Consider the following 20,699-nt stretch of genomic DNA (forward strand, 5'->3'; position numbering starts at 1 on the left):
CTCGAATCAGGTAAGTATGTACATAATAAGCATGCTGCCACAAAAACCACCAACGAAATGGGAATAAATAATTTTATAAAAATGACAGTTATTAACACTATACCACCAACGATTATTAATAATAAATCTCTTCCGGGTGTACTTGATGACGTCATCGACGCAGGCGCATTGAGAATGGAGCGGTCGAGAGAGCGGCCGCCTCTCAGTGCGCCTGCGCCGATTGAAGACAGGTACGGCGCAGGCGCGAGATTTCAAATTCTAACAGCGCCAGCAGAGAACGATTCCCTTCCCTGGCCCTGTCAATCAGCATGCCGAGGGGGCGTCATTACCATTGGAGGATGCGGCTGCTACCAGCAAGTAGCCGCCCTACTTGCTGGTAGCAAGGTAATTAGCATATTTTAAAAATCGATTTTTAGCAAATTCTACTGAACCAAAATGATTAATTTGCTTATGTATCATGAGATCGCACTATAGGGATTATTAGTAAAGAAAAAAACAAAAAACGGTTTAATGGGGTGACAGAAACCCTTTAAGTTCTTATGGAGGGATGCAGGTGGCAGGACACAGTAAGAACATGGCAAATTCAACCGTCATTACAATGTCGGAATGTATGGCATAAGCGATTTTAAGATTCAAGCCCCTGGGGGAAAAGGGGGAAAAAAAAAAAATGTTTAAAGAAAGTTTAAAAAGTTTTAAAAAAATATAAAATTCAAAATCAACTCCTTTCCTCATAATAATTAAAAGAAAAAAAAGAAAAGAAAATAAAGAAAAAAAAGATACAGGTATTGCAGTGTCCCAAAATTCTCCAAAAATATAAATGTATTTATCTAGTACAGTGAACGAAGTGACAGAAAAAAATTAAATATCTAAACTGGGCAAACTGCAGGTTCTTCGTCACTCTGTCTCCCAAAAACTTTTAATAAAATGTGATAAAAAATGTAATACACCATCTCCAAAATGCTATCAGCGAAAACTACAGATCTTACTGCAAAAAATGAGCCCCTCACACTGCTCCATAGACATAAATCTAAAAAAAAAGTTGCGGCTCAAAATATGTCAAAGAAAAATTGTAAAGAAATTTTTTTCCAACTTTTTTTGTTAAGTAGTAAAATACAAGACAAACTACATACGGTAAATGTGGTATCATTACAATTGTACTGATCCAGTGAATGAAGGGAGAAGGTCAGTTTGAACGGAAAAAAATATAAAAAGGTTATGGCAGGTAGTGAAAAAAAAAAAAAAGCAAAAACTGAAAAATCGTTGCATCAGGAAGGGGTTAATAGAAATAACTTCAAATTTTGGGTGCTGCTATTTCTTAAAGCAATGGCCCTGAGATTTACAGTTTTGTATGGCTCTCACAGCAACCTACTGTACATGATGCCAGTATACACTGGCTGCGAGATGAGCTGCAGTACCAGAGAATGGCCACTACACAGAGTACAGAGCTGTTGTGTTACGTGTCATACATGGTTTACTTCTGGGCTGCGGCTATCAACTGCTTATAAATGAAACTATGAAAAAGTCATTAATCTGTTAGTCTCGCACAACCCCTATAAAAAGGATATCCAGGTTAATTTTTGTTTTGTAATTTGCACTGTAAATCCACACTCCCCTGCTCCCAGCAGCTCATTCCGGCTCTCTTCACTGGTCTTCCAGTCGTGCGCCGCTGCAGCCCATAACTGGTGACATGTCCCCAAGTGGCACATAAAAGCAAAGACACAGCATCCAGTAGTGTTATGAAGATTCTTCTTTATTTACAGCATGTCCAAAGCACAGCAGCAAAGCAACGTTTCGATCCCTAAGGGTCTTTGTCAAACATAGGCTTGGAGGCTGTCAGTCTGCGTCTGTATGTTTGCATTCTGGGTGAGAGAGTCCCTATATTATTGACCATGCAGTAAGTAAACTGCATACTGGGGAGTGCTGCTGGGCATTTAATTTTATTATGAGTCCCCAAGCGGCACCTCACTGCTGAGGCCAGCCATTGGCTACAGCAGCACACTTGACCCTGTCCATGCAGAATTCGGCAGAGGGGGACCTGAAGACCAGTGAAGAGAGCCAGGAAGCCGATGAAAATAGATCTACAGGTACAGATAAGCTGTGAATTAAAGAAGAACCCCTTTAAAGTTTTGGAGTGGCCAAGTCAATGTCTTGATAGATCTTTCCTAATTTCGCTTTGGCAAACATTACATGGGTTTCCCCCAAATATCATTTATGGCATACCAATTTATGAGGTCACATCATCTGATTGGGGTCCAAACACTGGGATCCCCTCTGGGGTACATGATTCTCTGACTATGCACAAGAAGAAAACTCTGCCAGGAATAGTCTCTATTGCAGTCTATGGGAGACAAGGAAACAACAGAGACACACTGGTTGATCTGTTTCTGTGTATCAGATAGGCTTCAATAATGGAAAAAAAACACAATATAAGAAACTTTCCACAGCACCAAAACAGATGTGTTACCTGGTAAGTGTGTACTCCCTGAGACCAGAATGCAGGTTCATGGCAGAAAAGGTTCCTATGCATCCACGCAGCCTTTTGTCCCGTCCAATCTTCCATGTTACAAACAGTGGGCTTGCAAAAGAAAAGCACATAAGATAGGACATTTACTAAATCTATACTTTGTGTATAGTATGATACATAGTGCAATGCAGTGTCTAACAAACAGGACATCAGATGTTAAAGTGGTTTTCTGGTGCAGTACTATCCTTACATGACACAGCGCCATACATCTTGTAGTGGCTGTATGTGGTATTGCAACTCTGTCCTGTTCACTTGAATGAGACAGAGCTGTTAAAGGGGTTCTCCGGGCTTAACCTTTTTTTGGCTAATACATGCTAACCTGTGGAGGAAAGATTACTGGTCCCATACTTACCTTCCAGAGTGCAGCTGTTTTTGAGATCTGCCTCCAGGTCACGTGGTCCCTCCAGATGGCTTTTCAGTGCTTCCGGCCAAAGTCAGTCTTCTTATCTTCCTGTCTTCTCTTCCTTTCTCCAGCAGGAGACGGATCGTCACAAGTGATGTCACCGCCTCCTGCTGGAGAAAGCGCCAGCCGGCAATCTTCACAGCGCTGAATGCTAGTGCGCATGTGCAGGACCGCCGGCCGCTCTCTATATAGTACAAGCTTCTATGTGAGGCTGATCCCTATGCTGTGCATGTCACAGGGGGCACTAGATGGCAAACGGAGGCACTCTGGGCGTCACTGTTATGGGGGGCACTGGTTACTGTCTGTGTGCGGTTCACATTCTTTTGCAGTCCCATTGAGTTCTATGGGTTTTAGATCTGCATTATGAGGACCGGAATAGGACATGTTCTATCTTTCGCAGAACTGACATACGGATGTGGAAAGCACATGGACGTCATCAGTGTGTTTTCTACATCCGTATGTCAGTTCCAGTAAAGACAGAACAAATCCATAGAACTCAATGGGACTGCAAAAAATGCGGATCGCAAAATGGATACGGTCGTGTGCATAAGGGTTTAGATACACAGCTTAGCAGACAGGATCATTCAAGATAGGCTTAGATACACCACTCAGCAGGCTGTGTCATACAAAATGGGATTAGATATACAGCTCAGCAGGCAGCATCATAAGAAATGGGATTAGATACACATTTTAACACGCGGTATCATAGAAGATGGGATTAGATACACACTTCAGCAGGCAGTATCGCACACAACAGGATGTGTTTCAGGCACACATACAGGATCGGATTAGATACAGATGTGCTTGGATACGCTTGCTGATTCCAGCTGTTTAGCACACTCTGGAGATAGTGAGGGAAGATCCTGCAGATGGTCAGTGATGGGATTAGATACACAGCAGGCTGTATCACACAGGATAGGATTAGATACACATTAGGGCAGAGCATGTGGACAGTCAGTGATGGGATTTAGACACTGGGTGAGAAGTAGATTCCGGTCTGGGTGTAGAAAGATGGACACAGGAGTTATAGATGGAGTAGCTGCTGCAGGCAGAGCAGTGGGGGGCGTGTCCAGCCTGTGACTCATCTCTGTGCGCTGCAGCCAGGCTTGTGTATCAATAAAGTTATGTATTCAACAAAACAAGAAGGGGAGAAAGTAAACAGATCTGCCAGGATAATGTGATGTCTTCCAGGGGGGAATAGAAGCTCAGACATGACAAACAGGTATTGGGGGCATGTGTATGCATGGTGAGGGGTGTTAAGAGCCACATAAAAATATTTTTTATTTTGGGACCGGACAACCTCTTGGTGCTATGGCATCTTGATTTAACTGATGAGTGGGGGTGCAGAAAGTCGAGCCGCACCAATTTTATATTGATGGTTTATCCTAAGGACAACACATCAATATTACAATAGCATAAAACCCCCTTTAAAAAGGGAATCGTCACCAACGACCTCCCTATCAAACTATCTGCATAGACACATGGCTGTGGTTCACCTGATAAAAATGCTTTCTCTTTAGTGTACCAGAGGTTACATTCCAGAGTTGATAATTTTTCTTAAAATGCAAATTAGGCCTTCGGTGCAATGAGGGTGTCAACACTGATCTTGTTGCACCCAAGCTCCGCTCCTTTCTGTTGCCAGCCCCTCCCTCACTGCTTTACTGCTTGCCTGGCCCTGTCAATCAAAGCAGCAAGGGAGTGGCTGGCCACAGAAAGGAGCAGAGCTTGGGTGAAACAAGAGCAATGGTGGCACCCTCACTGCACCAAAGGCCTAAGTTGCATATTAAGAAAAAGTATAACTCGAGAACGGAGTCTCGGATCAAACAAAAGAAAATCAGTGTTTTAATCAGGTGAGCCACAGCTATGTGTCTATGCAGACAGTTGGAAAGGGAGGTCGCTGGTGGCAGATTCCCTTTAAATGTAGGTCAGAATCTGCGGAGGCTTTGCAACAAACTGCCAGATCTCCAGGCTCCTGTTCTTAAAGGGGTTTCCTATATTGATGACCTATCCCCTGGATAGGTCAACAATATCACACTGGCGGGGGTGCTACTCCAAGCACCCAAGTCAATTGACTATTTGAAGAGAACACAGTGTTCCTTTGAGCATTGCGTTCTCTCCCTCATCCTGAGGATAGGTCATGAATATAGGAATCTGGACAACCCCTTTAATGGTGGTGTTACTCTACTACAGGTATATACTGCTCCAAGTCACAAGAGTCATCAATACCTGCACAAAATAAAAACATGGCTACTAAACACCTAAGGGTACTTTCACACTAGCGTTTTTCTTTTCCGGCATAGAGTTCCGTCTTAGGGGCTCAATACTGGAAAAGAACTGATCAGTTGTATCCCGTCCTTCCGGTCTGCGCATGCGTAGACCAAAAAAAAAAAAAATCTGAAAAAAGTAAATGCCGGATGACACCGGAAAGACTGATCCGGCATTTCAATGCATTTGTAAGTCTTACAAATGCTATCAGTTGGCGACGGAACTGCTTGCCGGATCACTCTGCCGCAAGTGTGAAAGTAGCCTAATTTGTCTACAGATTTCACCACTACTATGAGGACTGATACCATTGCTCACACACTTAAAGCATAAGTATCACATACTGCTACACGTCACCGCTATGTCCACAACCAGCACCAAAGGGAAATAACCACAAGTCCCATGCATATTATAGAAGTCCCTAAGTCCCGCTGAAGCTTTAGTGACTGATGATCATTTCCCCCAACTGCTTACAGCATGATCTCTAAGATTAGGAACCCTTCCAAAGATGTGAAAGGCGTTGGGTCTTACAAGACATCGTCAGATGCGTGAAACTGCATATAAAGTTGAAAACTAAGGCTAAAAAAGCCTTTGTTCCACTGCATAATACAGAAATTGTCAAAGTGCACATCATTTACCATGACACCGCGCACATCCAGCACACAGGGCATCTAAAGGGTGGGCAAGGAGGGTCCAGTAATCAGAAAATTCTGATATGACTGCAGTACACACCAGGTCTTCTAACGGTTCATTCACACGTTCACAAAATGGGTCTGCATCATTTCGGGTGCAGGCCCATTCATTCCGTTCCGCGACCCCACGGAATAGAACATGTCCTATTCTTGTCCGCAGCCACGGAACAGGCATTTCTATTATTGTGCCGGCTATGTGTAAAAATGCAGAACGCACATGGCCGGTGCCTGCGTTTTGCGGATCTGCAATTTGCGGACCACAAAACAGTTGCGGACGTGTGAATGGACCCTAAAACGACAGTCTGAGTGACAGTCACATGACTTACATGTCCAGCGCAAGTGCAGATACAGCAAGGAGAATCTCCCTACACATGCACTGGATGGGTCCAGTTACCATATAGCACATGTACTGAAGTGGAGGGAGTCAGGAACCACCCAGAGAAGCTGTTACACAAACTCTGCCATCCTGAGTCCTACAGAAGTGGAGGGTGCCAGCTTCCTCTGTTGACATCTCCAATATCAGGGCAGCTGGGGGACTTCACCGTCACAACGGGGGTGAAATAAAAGTCACATGGTTGCATCCAGAATCAAACATTACTGTGTATGGGCTTTTTTAGAAATCTATGTATAGACTGGTCAACCCAACTATGATTAGACAGATAGTTCTGTCCCCATTCATAGCACAACATCCCCCCCCCCCCCATCTTGGGTTGCAAAAGTGACACCCTAGTCTACAGACCAGACGTAAAGCCTGGTAAAGGACTTGACAGATGTAGGATTTTACAAAAAGGAGCATCACATCACCGGGTTCCAGAGCAGCCAGTGCTTGAAACTTTGAGATAGTAAGTATATTGGAACCATTCTTCTACAAACAATAGAGGATTCATTCAGGTAGGCGGCAGAGACATGGAAACACCCTTTACCCAACTTCCAGTTTCTCTAGCCTTTTACAAATGGCAAAAGGGAGGCAACAGCTACATGACATATATTGTGATATGAACACCTAAAAAACTAAAAATATAAATACTGGAAATACATTACTGGCGACGTGATGCTCTGGAAACCTCAGACCCTGGCATTCATGTGGACCTAATCATTGCTGTATAGCCCCCTAACAGAAGTAGGATAAGGAGGCCCTGCCACACTGCCAAAACGCATCTTCTATATTTATATATAAAGAAGGATATAGAGATTATATATATATATATATATATATATATATATATATATGTATATATATATAGAAATAAGCACACCGCAGAACATCCGTCTGGTGAAAAAGTGGTGGGATCCTTTATTCACCCAGGTAGCGACGTTTCGGTCAAGCTTGAAAATGGTCCCAGTAAGCGGACCGAAACGTCGCTACCTGGGTGAATAAAGGATCCCACCACTTTTTCACCAGATGGATGTGCTGCGGTGTGCTTATTTCTTTGTCTATTGACACTTTTGGACCTAGTGTCGACACAGCTGGCACCCAACATTTTTTACTAGGTGTGCTGCCCTGAATTTGCATCACTTATATATATATATATATATATATATATATACACACATACATACATACACACACATACACTCACCTAAAGAATTATTAGGAACACCTGTTCTATTTCTCATTAATGCAATTATCTAGTCAACCAATCACATGGCAGTTGCTTCAATGCATTTAGGGGGGTGGTCCTGGTCAAGAAAATCTCCTGAACTCCAAACTGAATGTCAGAATGCGAAAGAAAGGTGATTTAAACAATTTTGAGCGTGGCATGGTTGTTGGTGCCAGACGGGCCGGTCTGAGTATTTCACAATCTGCTCAGTTACTGGGATTTTCACGCACAACCGTTTCTAGGGTTTACAAAGAATGGTGTGAAAAGGGAAAAACATCCAGTATGCGGCAGTCCTGTGGGCAAAAATGCCTTGTGGATGCTAGAGGTCAGAGGAGAATGGGCCGACTGATTCAAGCTGATAGAAGAGCAACGTTGACTGAAATAACCACTCGTTACAACCGAGGTATGCAGCAAAGCATTTGTGAAGCCACAACACGCACAACCTTGAGGCGGATGGGCTACAACAGCAGAAGACCCCACCGGGTACCACTCATCTCCACTACAAATAGGAAAAAGAGGCTACAATTTGCACGAGCTCACCAAAATTGGACTGTTGAAGACTGGAAAAATGTTGCCTGGTCTGATGAGTCTCGATTTCTGTTGCGACATTCAAATGGTAGAGTCCGAATTTGGCGTAAACAGAATGAGAACATGTATCCATCCTCTGATGGCTACTTCCAGCAGGATAATGCACCATGTCACAAAGCTCGAATCATTTCAAATTGGTTTCTTGAACATGACAATGAGTTCTCTGTACTAAAATGGCCCCCACAGTCACCAGATCTCAACCCGCTACCCGGAAAGAAATCGTGTGGGGGTCACAGCTCTCTAGGACGTACCGTTCCTGAGATATTCCCGAAAAATGACCTGCATTAGCCAATACAAGCCTGCAAGTCGTTCTCTTCATTTCCCAACTGCCATACACACGGTCACATGTCCCTTGTCAGCCAATAGAAGCTTGCAGGCCCTTAGTCTCCACATACACACAGTTTTACTCCAGGTTCCCATAACAACCCAGTCATTTTTCTTCACTGCTGTAGGTCAGCTTTAGGCTAGGGCTGCACGACACATAGGGCACAACTATGCTGCTACATAGGGGTGTGGAATTCCTATCGCCCGACTTCCAGGACATGCAGTTCCGGGCGCCGGGCAGGTAGTTTGTGCAGGCAGCTTAGCCCTGCGGGCAAGTAGCAGGGCTAGGGTTGCGCCGGGTTTTCCTCTAATACACAGCCCGATGCAGCAAGTCCGGGCTGCTTACCGCAGTGTTATCAGCGCTCCTGTGCAGGCCGGAAGTCGGGCGCCGCGGGCCGGAAGTCAGCTCCCAGCGGAGGCACAAGTTAGTCAGCAGCTGTAGTAGGAGCTCCTGACATGGTGGCAGCCCGTGCCGTGATAGATAGCCCAGCAGGTAGTGTGTGTGGTGACTTCTCTGGGTCAGCTATGCTCTGCTGTCAGGCTGCCGCTCTGCTTCTTCTCCCTGGCATTGAAGTGTCAATAGGAGTGCTGCCAGGTTCCAACTTCCAGCCACTCATCCTCCATGAATAGGGGGGGGGGACGGGGACTTCCCCATACTAACGTCTCCCTCTTGCCCCCATACAGTATAACGTCACCTTGGGGCTGCCCTAGTGCCCCATACAGTATAACGTCACCAAGCGGCTGCCCCCGCACAGTATAATGTCACCCTGTGGCCCCCGCCCCCATACAATATAACGTCTCCCTGTGGCCCCCACCCCCATACAGTATAACATCTCCCTGTGGCCCCCGCCGCCATACAGCATAACGTCTCCTTGTGGCCCCCGCCCCCATACAGTATAACGTCTCCTTGTGGCCCTGCCCCCATACAGCATAACGTCTCCTTGTGGCCCCCGCCCCATACTGCATAATGTCTCCTTGTGGCCCCCACCCCATACAGTATAACATCGCCTTGTGGCCCCAGCCCCCATACAGTATAACGTTAGTATAAGTTCAGGACAAGTAGATGGTCATGAGGGACAAGTAGATTGAGCCCCCACTTTAGTCCTTCGACAAGTATTTATTTATTTATTTATTTTCACACCCCTGGGGACACGTGGCATGGTGCAACTGTCGCAGAAAAATCCATCTTGGATGGATTTTTTGCAACTGTCGTGTCACAGTCGCCGCATGTCACATGTCGCAGTGCGATACCATAGACTATCATTATAAAAATTGTTGAGACAAAATTGTCGCGTGGCATTAAAGGGGCAGGGCACTGTGTAGATCACTGTTAAATGGGCGTTCACTGTAGATGTTACTGTTAAGGGGGCAGGCCGCTGTGGAGGTCACTGTTAAAGGGGCAGGGGCCACTATTAAAGGGGCATTTGCTGTGGAGGTCACTGTTAAGGCAGCAGGGTACTGTGGAGGTCACTGTTAAGGGGACGGGCCCCTGAGGAGGTCACAGTCAATGGAGTGGGGTTCTGTGAAACTCACTGTTAAAGAGGCGGGCTGCTGTGAAGGTCAAAGTTAAGGGGATGGGCTGCTGTGGAGGTCCTGGTGCGAAGCCGGGTCCTTCTGCTAGTATATTATATAAATGAAAACACAAATAAAGAAGTAACTGCATTACAAACTGAATGCAGACTGGAAGACACATCGCATAATGGGGTTTAATGGAGGACATGAAACACAATGAGAAGTGACATTTTGCAAGCAAGCCTGCATACATGCTGGGTAATTTCTGAATAATGCAGGAAGCGGCTACTGCTTCAATATTAATTAAAAAGGTGAATCAAGGTAAATGTTTAACATGCAGGCAAATGGATGAGAGAACAGGATTTATGTAATCAGGGCTATGGAGTCGGTAAGCCAAAGTTCTGAGTCAGCTCCCGCTGTAACTCAAACGGCCAATAATTTAGTAACAAGTTTCCTGTAGTAAAATGGAAACACCATTTTCTCTTACTACTATACCTTATTTATTGGAATACAGTTTCTGAAATTCTTTATATTTTGTAAATTAGTAAATATGCAGTATTCTATGCATTCAATAACTGGAAAACACAGTTACACCATTAATAACCAAGACATCTATGCATTTGTCCTCAGAAAAGGTAAAAATAAAATAAAAAGCTATAAATGTATGTCCTGGAAATGCAGAGAATCATGTGCAAGTCTAAATGGGAATAAAAGAAACAGGTAAAAAGTGTAGCTGCTATATTCAGTGCTGGTCCTAGAAGGGTTGTCTGGGAATAAGTAACATATCACAGGAAGCTGCCTCTGATTCATACTTACCTGCTGTGCGCCGCTTCCGTCCAGCCCACTGCCTCCAGTGTGTCTATCTTCCGGTCTGCGGCTTGTTTACTTCCTGTTGGGCAAGGCAATTATCATCTTCTCCTCTGCAGCCAATGACTGGTGTCCACAAGAGACATCACTGCTGAAGCCAGTCATTGGCGGCAGTGGAGCAACTGACCATGCCGGGGACAAATTAAACATGCCATGGACTGGAGAATGGACAGACGGGAGCTGGTGCGCAGGACAAGAGCGGCAGGGAATACGTATGATTCTTTCCATAGCAGACGCAGGCTGCAGCTCCTGTAAAAAGTTACTTATTCCCACACAACAAACACCTTTAATGCTGTCTTCCTGTTCTGTCCAGAAGTTCCGAGATGAGTGCAGCCATGCCCAGTAGTGAACTTCCTCCTCTGGTCTTCACTACTGAGCATGTGCAGCACAATTTCAGGCATTGTAACTAAGGGCCTTGGGGCAGCATGAAGATACCTAGTATACGGGAGAGGTGAGAACGGATTCTCTATCACGACTAGAGCATCCTGCTTATCACTGACTATAGTATAAGGAGAGGTGAGAACTGATTCTCTATCACCACTAGAACATCCTGCTTATCACCGATTTTGTTATAGGGGCTTTAGATTTCATAGAACATAAAATATATCAAACTTTTCTACATTTATTTGAAAGTTAATAAATTGCACAATAACAGATACTATTCTTTTTAAGCTAGAATCTGAACATTTCTACTGACTACACAGCCCTTTATGTAATGGAAAATGATGCTGCTGAAACATACTTGATACCATACTCTATTATAAGATCACTAAATGTCCACCATCTATGAGACACTTTGTGCCTGCAATCATGACGTGAAAACAAATGTGAAGTGCAAATGTTCCGCTGCTAAATGGAAAAAAAAAAAAATTGTAGTTTGCACGGCTAGCTTTAACCCCTTACTGACACGGCCATATTTCACCTTAAGGACCAGGCCATTTTTTGCAAATCTAACCAGTGTCACTTTAAGTGGTGATAACTTTAAAACGCTTTGACTTATCCAGGCCATTCTGAGATAGTTTTTTCGTATATTGTACTTCATGACACTGGTAAAATGGAGTAAAAAAATTAATTTTTATTTATAAAAAAATTCCAAATTTGCAAATTTCCAAGTTTCAATTTCTCTACTTCTATAATACATAGTAATACCTACAAAAATAGTTATTACTTTACATTCCCCATATGTCTACTTCATTTTGGGAATGACATTTTATTTTTGGGGGACGTTACAAGGCTTTAGAAGCAAATCTTGAGAATTCTCAGAAATTTTCAAAAAACTACTTTTTAAGGACCAGTTCAGGTCTGAAGTCAGTTTGTGAGGCTTACATAATAGAAACCACCCAAAAATGACCCCATTCTAGAAACTACACCCCTCAAGGTATTCAAAACTGATTTTACAAACTTTGTTAACCCTTTAGGTGTTTCACAAGAATTAATGGAAAATAGAGATACAATTTCAAAAAACAGCCAAACAAAACTCATATTTATGGCCCTGATTCTGTAGTTTACAGAAACACCCCATATGTGGTCGTAAACTGCTGTACGGGCACACGGCAGGGCGCAGAAGGAAAGGAATGCAATACGGTTTTTGGAAGGCAGATTTTGCTGGACCTTTTTTTTACACCATGTCCCATTTGAAGCCCCCCTGATGCACCCCTAGAGTAGAAACTCCATAAAAGTGACCCCATTCTATAAACTACACCCTCAAGGTATTCAAAACTGATTTTACAAACGTTGTTAACCCTTTAGGTGTTCCACAAAAATTTTATGGAAAATAGAGATACAATTTCAAAATTTCACTTTTTTGGCAGATTTTCCATTTTAATATTTTTTTTCCAGTTACACAGCAAGGGTTAACAGCCAAACAAAACTCAATATTTATGGCCGTAAACTGCTGTACGGGCACACGGCAGGGCGCAGAAGGAAAGGAATGCCATACGGTTTTTGGAAGGCAGATTTTGCTGGACTGTTTTTTTTTTTTTTTTTTAACACCATGTCCCATTTGAAGCCCCCCTGATGCACCCCTAGAGTAGAAACTCCAAAAAAGTGACCATATTTTAGAAACTATGGGATAGGGTGGAAGTTTTGTTGGTACTAGTTTAGGGTACATATGATTTTTGGTTGCTCTATATTACACTTTTTGTGAGGCAAGGTAACAAGAAATAGCTGTTTTGGCACAGTTTTTTTTTTGTTATTTACAACATTCATCTGACAGGTTAGATCATGTGGTATTTTTATAGAGCAGGTTGTCACAGACGCGGCGATACCTAATATGTAAAAAAAATATTATTTATGTAAGTTTTACACAATAATTTCATTTTTGAAACAAAAAAAATGTTTTAGTGTCTCCATAGTTTTTTCAGTTTTTGGGCGATTATCTTAGGTAGGGTCTCATTTTTTGCAGGGTGAGAGGACTGTTTGGAGTGCATATTACTTTTTGATCGCTTGCTATTACACTTTTTGTGATGTAAGATGACGAAAATGGCTTTTTTTGACACCGTTATTTTTATTTTATTTTTTTCGGTGTTCATCTGAGGGGCTAGGGCATGTGATATTTTTATAGAGCCGGTTGATACGGACGCGGCGATACCCAATATGTATACTTTTTAAAATTTACTTAAGTTTTACACAATAACCGCTTTTTTAAAACAAAAAAAATAAATAGTTTTAGTGTCTCCATATTCTGAGCCATATTTTTTTTTATTTTTGGGCGATTTGGGTCTCATTTTTTGCGGGATGAGGTGACGATTAGATTGGTACTATTTTGGTGGGCATACGCCTTTTTAATCGCTTACTGTTGTACTTTTTGTGATGTAAGGTGACAAAAAAATGGTTTATTTAGCACAATTTTATTTTTTTATTTTTTACGGTGTTCATCTGAGGGGTTAGGTCATGTGATATGTTTATAGAGCCGGTCGATACGGACGCGGCGATACCTAATAGGTCTACCTTTTTTTTAACTTTATTTGGGGAAAATTACGTTTGTGTTTATTTTTACTTAAAACTTAATTTTTTTGGGGGGAAAACTATTTTTTCAACTTTTTTTTTTACTTTATTTTTTGTCCCACTCGGACTTCCACTTTTGGGGGTCTAATCCCTTTTACAATGCATTCCAATACTTCTGTATTGGAATGCATTGGCTGTATTAGTAATACTGTGTGTATTACTCAAACAGCTTCCGGCCTGTGAGAACCAGGGGGCTGGATCTCACAGGCACGTCACAGGAAGGCAGAGCAGATGCCTCAGGAAGGCATTGCGCTGCCTTCCATGCCATCGGGTCCCCTCTACAGCCTCACGGGGACCCGATGGCACCGCCGCAGTCCGCATAAGGTGAAAGCCGCAAACCGCAGGACTGAATTGAGGACAGGACTCCCCTAGGCATTGTGCCAGAGTGCCTGCCAAATGAATTCGGCAGGCACTCCGTTCCGATCACCGCCCGCCGCGCGGCGGTGATCGGAACTACACAGGACGTACGGGTACGCCCTGTGTCCTTAAGTACCAGGACATCAGGGCATACCTGTACGCCCTGTGGTTTTAAGAGGTTAAACAGAATTACATAGAAGATTTAAAGAGGACCTCTCACCTCTCCTGATATGTCTGTTTAGCAACTATTTCTACTTGTATTCTTCTTCCTAACAATTCTGGAGAATCTATTATTATGACTACAGTGGGATGCTAAAGTTTGGGCAACCTTGTTAATAGTCATGATTTTCCTATATAAATCGTTGCTTGTTACGATAAAAAATGTCAGTTAAATATATCATATAGGAGACACACACAGCGATATTTGAGAAGTGAAATGAAGTTTATTGGATTTACAGAAAGTGTGCTATAATTGTTTAAACAAAATTAGGCAGGTGCATAACTTTGGGCACTGTTGTCATTTTATTGATTCCAAAACCTTTAGAGCTAATTATGGGAACTCAAATTGGCTTGGTAAGCTCAGTGACCCCTGACCTACATACACAGGTGAATCCAATGAGAAAGAGTATTTAAGGGGGTCAATTGTAAGTTTCCCTCCTCTTTTAATTTTCTCTGAAGAGTAGCAACATGGGGGTCTCAAAACAACTCTCAAATGACCTGAAGACAAAGATTGTTCACCATCATGGTCTAGGGGAAGGATACAGAAAGCTGTCTCAGAGATTTCAGCTTCTGTTTCCACAGTTAGGAACATATTGAGGAAATGGAAGACCACAGGCTCAGTTCAAGTTAAGGCTCGAAGTGGCAGATCAAGAAAAATCTCGGATAGACAGAAGCGACCTACAACATCATCTTGCTGCAGATGGAGTCACTGTGCATCGTTCAACCATTCGGCGCACTTTACACAAGGAGATGCTGTATGCGAGAGTGATGCAGAGGAAGCCTTTTCTCCGCCCACATCATAAAAAGTGCCGCTTGAGGTGGGCTAAAGCACATTTGGACAAGCCAGCTTCATCAAGCCAGCTTCATTTTGGAATAAGGTGCTGTGGACTGATTAAACTAAAATTGAGTTATTTGGCCATAACAAGGGGCGTTATGCATGGAGGAAAAAGAACACAGCATTCCAAGAAAACCACCTGCTACCTACAGTAAAATATGGTGGTGGTTCCATCATGTTGTGGGGCTGTGTGGCCACTGCAGGGACTAGGAATCTTGTCAAAGTTGAGGGATGCATGGATTCCACTCAGTATCAGCAGATTCTGGAGACCAATGTCCAGGAATCAGTGACAAAGCTGAAGCTGCGCCGGGGCTGGATCTTTCCACAAGACAACGACCCTAAACACTGCTCAAAATCCACTAAGGCATTTATGCAGAGGAACAAGTACAATGTTCTGGAATGGCCATCTCAGTCCCCAGACCTGAATATAATTGAAAATCTGTGGTGCGACTTAAAGAGAGCTGTCCATGCTCGGAAGCCATCAAACCTGAATGAACTAAAGATGTTTTGTAAAGAGGAATGGTCCGAAATACCTTCAACCAGAATCCAGACTCTCATTGGAACCTACAGGAAGCGTTTAGAGGCTGTAATTTCTGCAAAAGGAGGATCTACAAAATATTGATTTAATTTCTTTTTTGTGGTGCCCAAATTTATGCACCTGCCTAATTTTGTTTAAACAATTATAGCACACTTTCTGTAAATCCAATAAACTTCATTTCACTTCTCAAATATCACTGTGTGTGTCTCCTATATGATATATTTAACTGACATTTTTTTATCGTAACAAGCAACGATTTATACAGGAAAATCATGACGATTAACAAGGTTGCCCAAACTTTCGCATCCCACTGTATGTAGTACCATTTGTTCATTATTCCTGCTTGAAGTTATTACTGAATTGTCAATAGTTTTCAATAATTGTCTGCCCAGCCCAAAAATGAAAAATCCTCCAGGAGATCTGGAGGATTTTTCATTTTTGCAATTTCATTTTCCACACCCTGCCATAACTTTTTTATTTTTCCGTTCACATAGCCGCATGAGAGCTTGTTTTTTGCAGGACAAGTTGTACTTTCTAATAGCACTATTTAATATTGCCTAAGATGTTATGGGAAGCTGGAAACCAGTTTTATGGGGTTTGTTTTCATGGTGTTTGAAAACTGACATTTCCCTTCATTCTCCATGTCAGTGCGATTATGGCAATACCACATTTATATAGTTTTTCTTGTGTTTTAATACTGGGGAAGAAAAAAAAAAAAAAACAACTTGAAACAAAATGTTTTCTTTTTTCATTGCCATATTCTGACCTCAATAACTTTTTTGTAGTTGTGTACGGAGCTGTGTGGAAGCTCATTTTTTGCAGGGCGAATGATACTAGATTGGGGTGTGCATCACTTAATTCAATTTTTTGTGGGAGGTGAAGCAACAATTTATTTAAACACTCCCATGAAATTCACATTCATCATTAGAATAGGAGGAAGTGGTTAAACAGTCTTTGTCAGCATGATCAACCCTATTAAACCAGGCATACTGCCTGGTAGGGTTTATTATGCGGATTACAACGATAACTCTCTTTGGTGTGTACAGTCAGGTCCATAAATATTGGGACATCGACACAATTGTAACATTTTTGGCTTTATACACCACCACAATGGATTTGAAATGAAACAAACAAGATGTGCTTTAACTTGAGGGTATTTAATCCAAATCAGGTGAACGGTGAAGGAATTACAACAGTTTGCATATGTGCCTCCCACTTGTTAAGGGGCCAAAAGTAATGGGACAATTGGCTTCTCAGCTGTTCCATAGCCAGGTGTGTGTTATTCCCTCATTATCCCAATTACAATGAGCAGATAAAAGGTCCAGAGTTCATTTCAAGTGTGCTATTTGCATTTGGAATCTGTTGCTGTCAACTCTCAAGATGAGATCCAAAGAGCTGTCACTATCAGTGAAGCAAGCCATCATTAGGCTGAAAAAACAAAACAAACCCATCAGAGAGATAGCAAAAACATTAGGCGGGGCCAAAACAACTGTTTGGAACATTCTTAAGAAGAAGGAACGCACCGGTGAGCTCAGCAACACCAAAAGACCTGGAAGACCACTGTGGTGGATGACCAAAGAATTCTTTCCCTGGTGAAGAAACAGTTGGCCAGATCAAAAACACTCTCCAGGAGGTAGGTGTATGTGTGTCAAAGTCAACAATCAAGAGAAGACTTCACCAGAGTGAACACAGAGGGTTCACCACAAGATGTAAACCATTGGTATGCCTCAAAAACAGGAAGGCCAGATTAAAGTTTGCCAAACGATATCTAAAAAAGCCTTCACAGTTCTGGAACAACATCCTATGGACAGAGGAGACCAAGATCAACTTGTACCAGAGTGATGGGAAGAAAAGAGTATGGAGAAGGAAAGGAACTGCTCATGATCCTAAGCATACCACCTCATCAGTGAAGCATGGTGGTGGTAGTGTCATGGCGTGGGCATGTATGGCTGCCAATGGAACTGGTTCTCTTGTATTTATTGATGATGTGACTGCTGACAAAAGCAGCAGGATGAATTATGAAGTGTATCGGCCAATATTATCTGCTCATATTCAGCCAAATGCTTCAGAATTCATTGGACGGCGCTTCACAGTGCAGATGGACAATGACCTAAAGCATACTGCAAAAGCAACCAAAGAGTTTTTTAAGGGAATGAAGTGGAATATTATGCAATGGCCAAGTCAATCACCTGACCTAAATCCGATTGAGCATGCATTTCACTTGCTGAAGACAAAACTGAAAGGAAAATGCCCCAAGAACAAGCAGGAACTGAAGACAGTTGCAGTAGAGGCCTGGCAGAGCATCACCAGGGATGAAACCCAGCGTCTGGTGATGTCTATGCGTTCCAGACTTCAGGCTGTAATTGACTGCAAAGGTTTTGCAACCAAGTATTAAAAAGTGAAAATTTGATTTATGAATATTCTGTCCCATTACTTTTGGTCCCTTAACAAGTGGGAGGCACATATGCAAACTGTTGTAATTCCTACACCGTTCACCTGATTTGGATGTAAATACCCTCAAATGAAAGCTGACAGTCTGCAGGTAAGGCCTCATGCACACGACCGTTGTGTGCAACCGTGGCCGTTGTGCCGTTTTCCTTTTTTTTTCGTGGACCCATTGACTTTCAATGGGTCCGTGGAAAAATCGAAAAATGCTCCGTTTTGCATCCGTGATCCGTGTTTCCTGTCCGTCAAAAAAATATGACCTGTCCTATTTTTTTTGACGGACAACGGTTCATGGACCCATTCAAGTCAATGGGTCCGTGAAAGAACACTGATGCACACAAGATTGGCATCCGCGTCCGTGATCCGTAGGTTACTTTCATACTGACGGATCCGAAGATCCGTCTGCATAAAAGCTTTTTCAGAGCTGAGTTTTCACTTTGTGAAAACTCATATACGACAGTATATTCTAACACAGAGGCGTTCCCATAGTGATAGGGACGCTTCTAGTTAGAATATACTACGAACTGTGTACATGACTGCCCCCTGCTGCCTGGCAGCACCCGATCTTTTACAGGGGGCTGTGATCCGCACAATTAACCCCTCAGGTGCTGCACCTAAAGGGTTAATTGTGCATATCATAGCCCCCTATAAGAGATCAGGGGCTGCCAGGCAGCAGACCCCCCTCCCTCCCCAGTTTTACTTTCATTGGTGGCCAGTGCGCCCCCCCTCCCCCCCCGCACACTGTGCCACCAATGAAAATAATACAATAGAGGGAGGGGGGGGGGGCCGCACACTGTGCCACCAATGAAAATAATACAATAGAGGGAGGGAGGGGGGTCTGCCCCCTGCTGCCTGGCAGCCCCTGATCTCTTACAGGGGACTATGATATGCACATTTAACCCCCCTCAGGTGCGGCACCTAAGGGGTTAATTGTGCGGATCACAGCCCCCTGTAAGAGATCGGGTGCTGCCAGGCAGCAGTCATGTACACAGTTCTTAGTATATTCTAACTAGAAGCGTCCCCATCACCATGGGAACGCCTCTGTTAGAATATACTGTCGGATCTGAGTTTCACGATCTAACTCATATCCGACAGTATATTCTAACAGAGGCGTTCCCATGGTGATGGGGACGCTTCAAGTTAAAATATACCATCGGATTGGAGAAAACTCCGATCCGATGGTATAATAGGGACTCCTGACTTTACATTGAAAGTCAATGGGGGACGGATCCATTTGCAATTGCACCATATCGTGTCAACGTCAAACGGATCCGTCCCCATTGACTTGCATTGTAAAGTCAGGACGGATCCGTTTGGGTCCGCACTGCCAGGCGGACACCAAAATGATTTTTCCTTCATGTCCATGGATCCTCCAAAAATCAAGAGAGACCCACGGAAGAAAAAACGGACACGGATCACGGACCTACGGACCCCGTTTTTGCGGACCTTAAAAAAAAAAAACGGTCGTGTGCATGAGGCCTAAAGCACATCTTGTTCGTTTCATTTCAAATCCATTGTGGTGGTGTATAGAGCCAAAAATGTTTGAATTGTGTTGATGTCTCAAAATTTATGGACCTGACTTATGTAAAACAGCTGCAGAGATCTGTTTTCATTGATATGCAAATTAGCACAATGGAGCACCAGGGAGTGGGGCTGAATCCTTAGAGCACTGCTTCTGTAACACCCTTGTGTTCTGCACACTCCCGCCCTTCTTGACTGCCAGGGATAGACATCAGCATGCTGAAGGCAGAGCTGTGTCCTAGCATGTACATATTATATACAGTACACTACTTACTACAGCCTTACCCCATTTTGAGAATATAGGTATTCTATGCTTAGAAAGCTAATAAATTATTACTGGTTTATTCACGGATTATAAAAAGACACCAGTAATGTGATTTAGCTTTCCAAGTAGAGAAAGCCACTCTTCTCAAAATAAGGCTATTGCCTTGAAGTAAGTGGTCAGCCTTGCATGTAGATGTTTCAGGTTCAAATCCCAGGAAAGATTTATACATCATCTTCTTTAGCTATTTGTTTCCTTTCTCATTTATCCCATAATAAAACACTAGAGCTTTACTAAAGCCTTGCAGGTTCAATATCTGAATATAAAGACACCAGTAATATGAATTAGCTTTCTAGGCATAGAAAACCTCTATTCTCAATATAGTAAGGCTATAGCCTTTTATTATGGGTTAAATGAAGAAAAAAAAAATAAATAAATAACTTTACTGTATAAAGATACATCAAATGTATCATCCAGCATCAGTCACTGTGATAAATGGGGCACATCTGTAAACTGTCTAAATGTTAGATGAATCTGTTCCATTATGTTTTACTGTACCCGAATATTTTGGTCATCAGCTGCCAGACACCTGTTATCAGGTTTGTGCATGTTGTAAGCTAAAGAGCATCTGTCAGAAGAATCAACCCAATTAGTCAGGCATATGGCCAGAAATGGTAGTACCTACTGATTAAAATGATACATTTTTTTTCTTGACAATGCCAAAATCAATTTTCCCAAAACAG

The 20,699-nt window shown here is 42.8% G+C and overlaps 1 protein-coding gene across 2 annotated transcripts in view; it reads right to left on the reverse strand.

Annotated features, from left to right (window-relative positions):
* AMMECR1 (AMMECR nuclear protein 1) overlaps positions 1-20,699 on the reverse strand; it is a 248,496-nt gene that overhangs the window by 63,249 nt on the left and 164,548 nt on the right. For both annotated transcript variants that reach the window (XM_040442446.1, XM_040442445.1), the window contains exon 3: positions 2,465-2,575. In XM_040442446.1, coding sequence (XP_040298380.1) covers positions 2,465-2,575 — 111 coding nt within the window. The remainder of the gene's footprint in view (positions 1-2,464; positions 2,576-20,699) is intronic.

The sequence above is a fragment of the Bufo bufo genome, chromosome 8 (genome assembly GCF_905171765.1).
Source record: "Bufo bufo chromosome 8, aBufBuf1.1, whole genome shotgun sequence".
NCBI classification, from domain to species: Eukaryota; Metazoa; Chordata; class Amphibia; order Anura; family Bufonidae; genus Bufo; species Bufo bufo.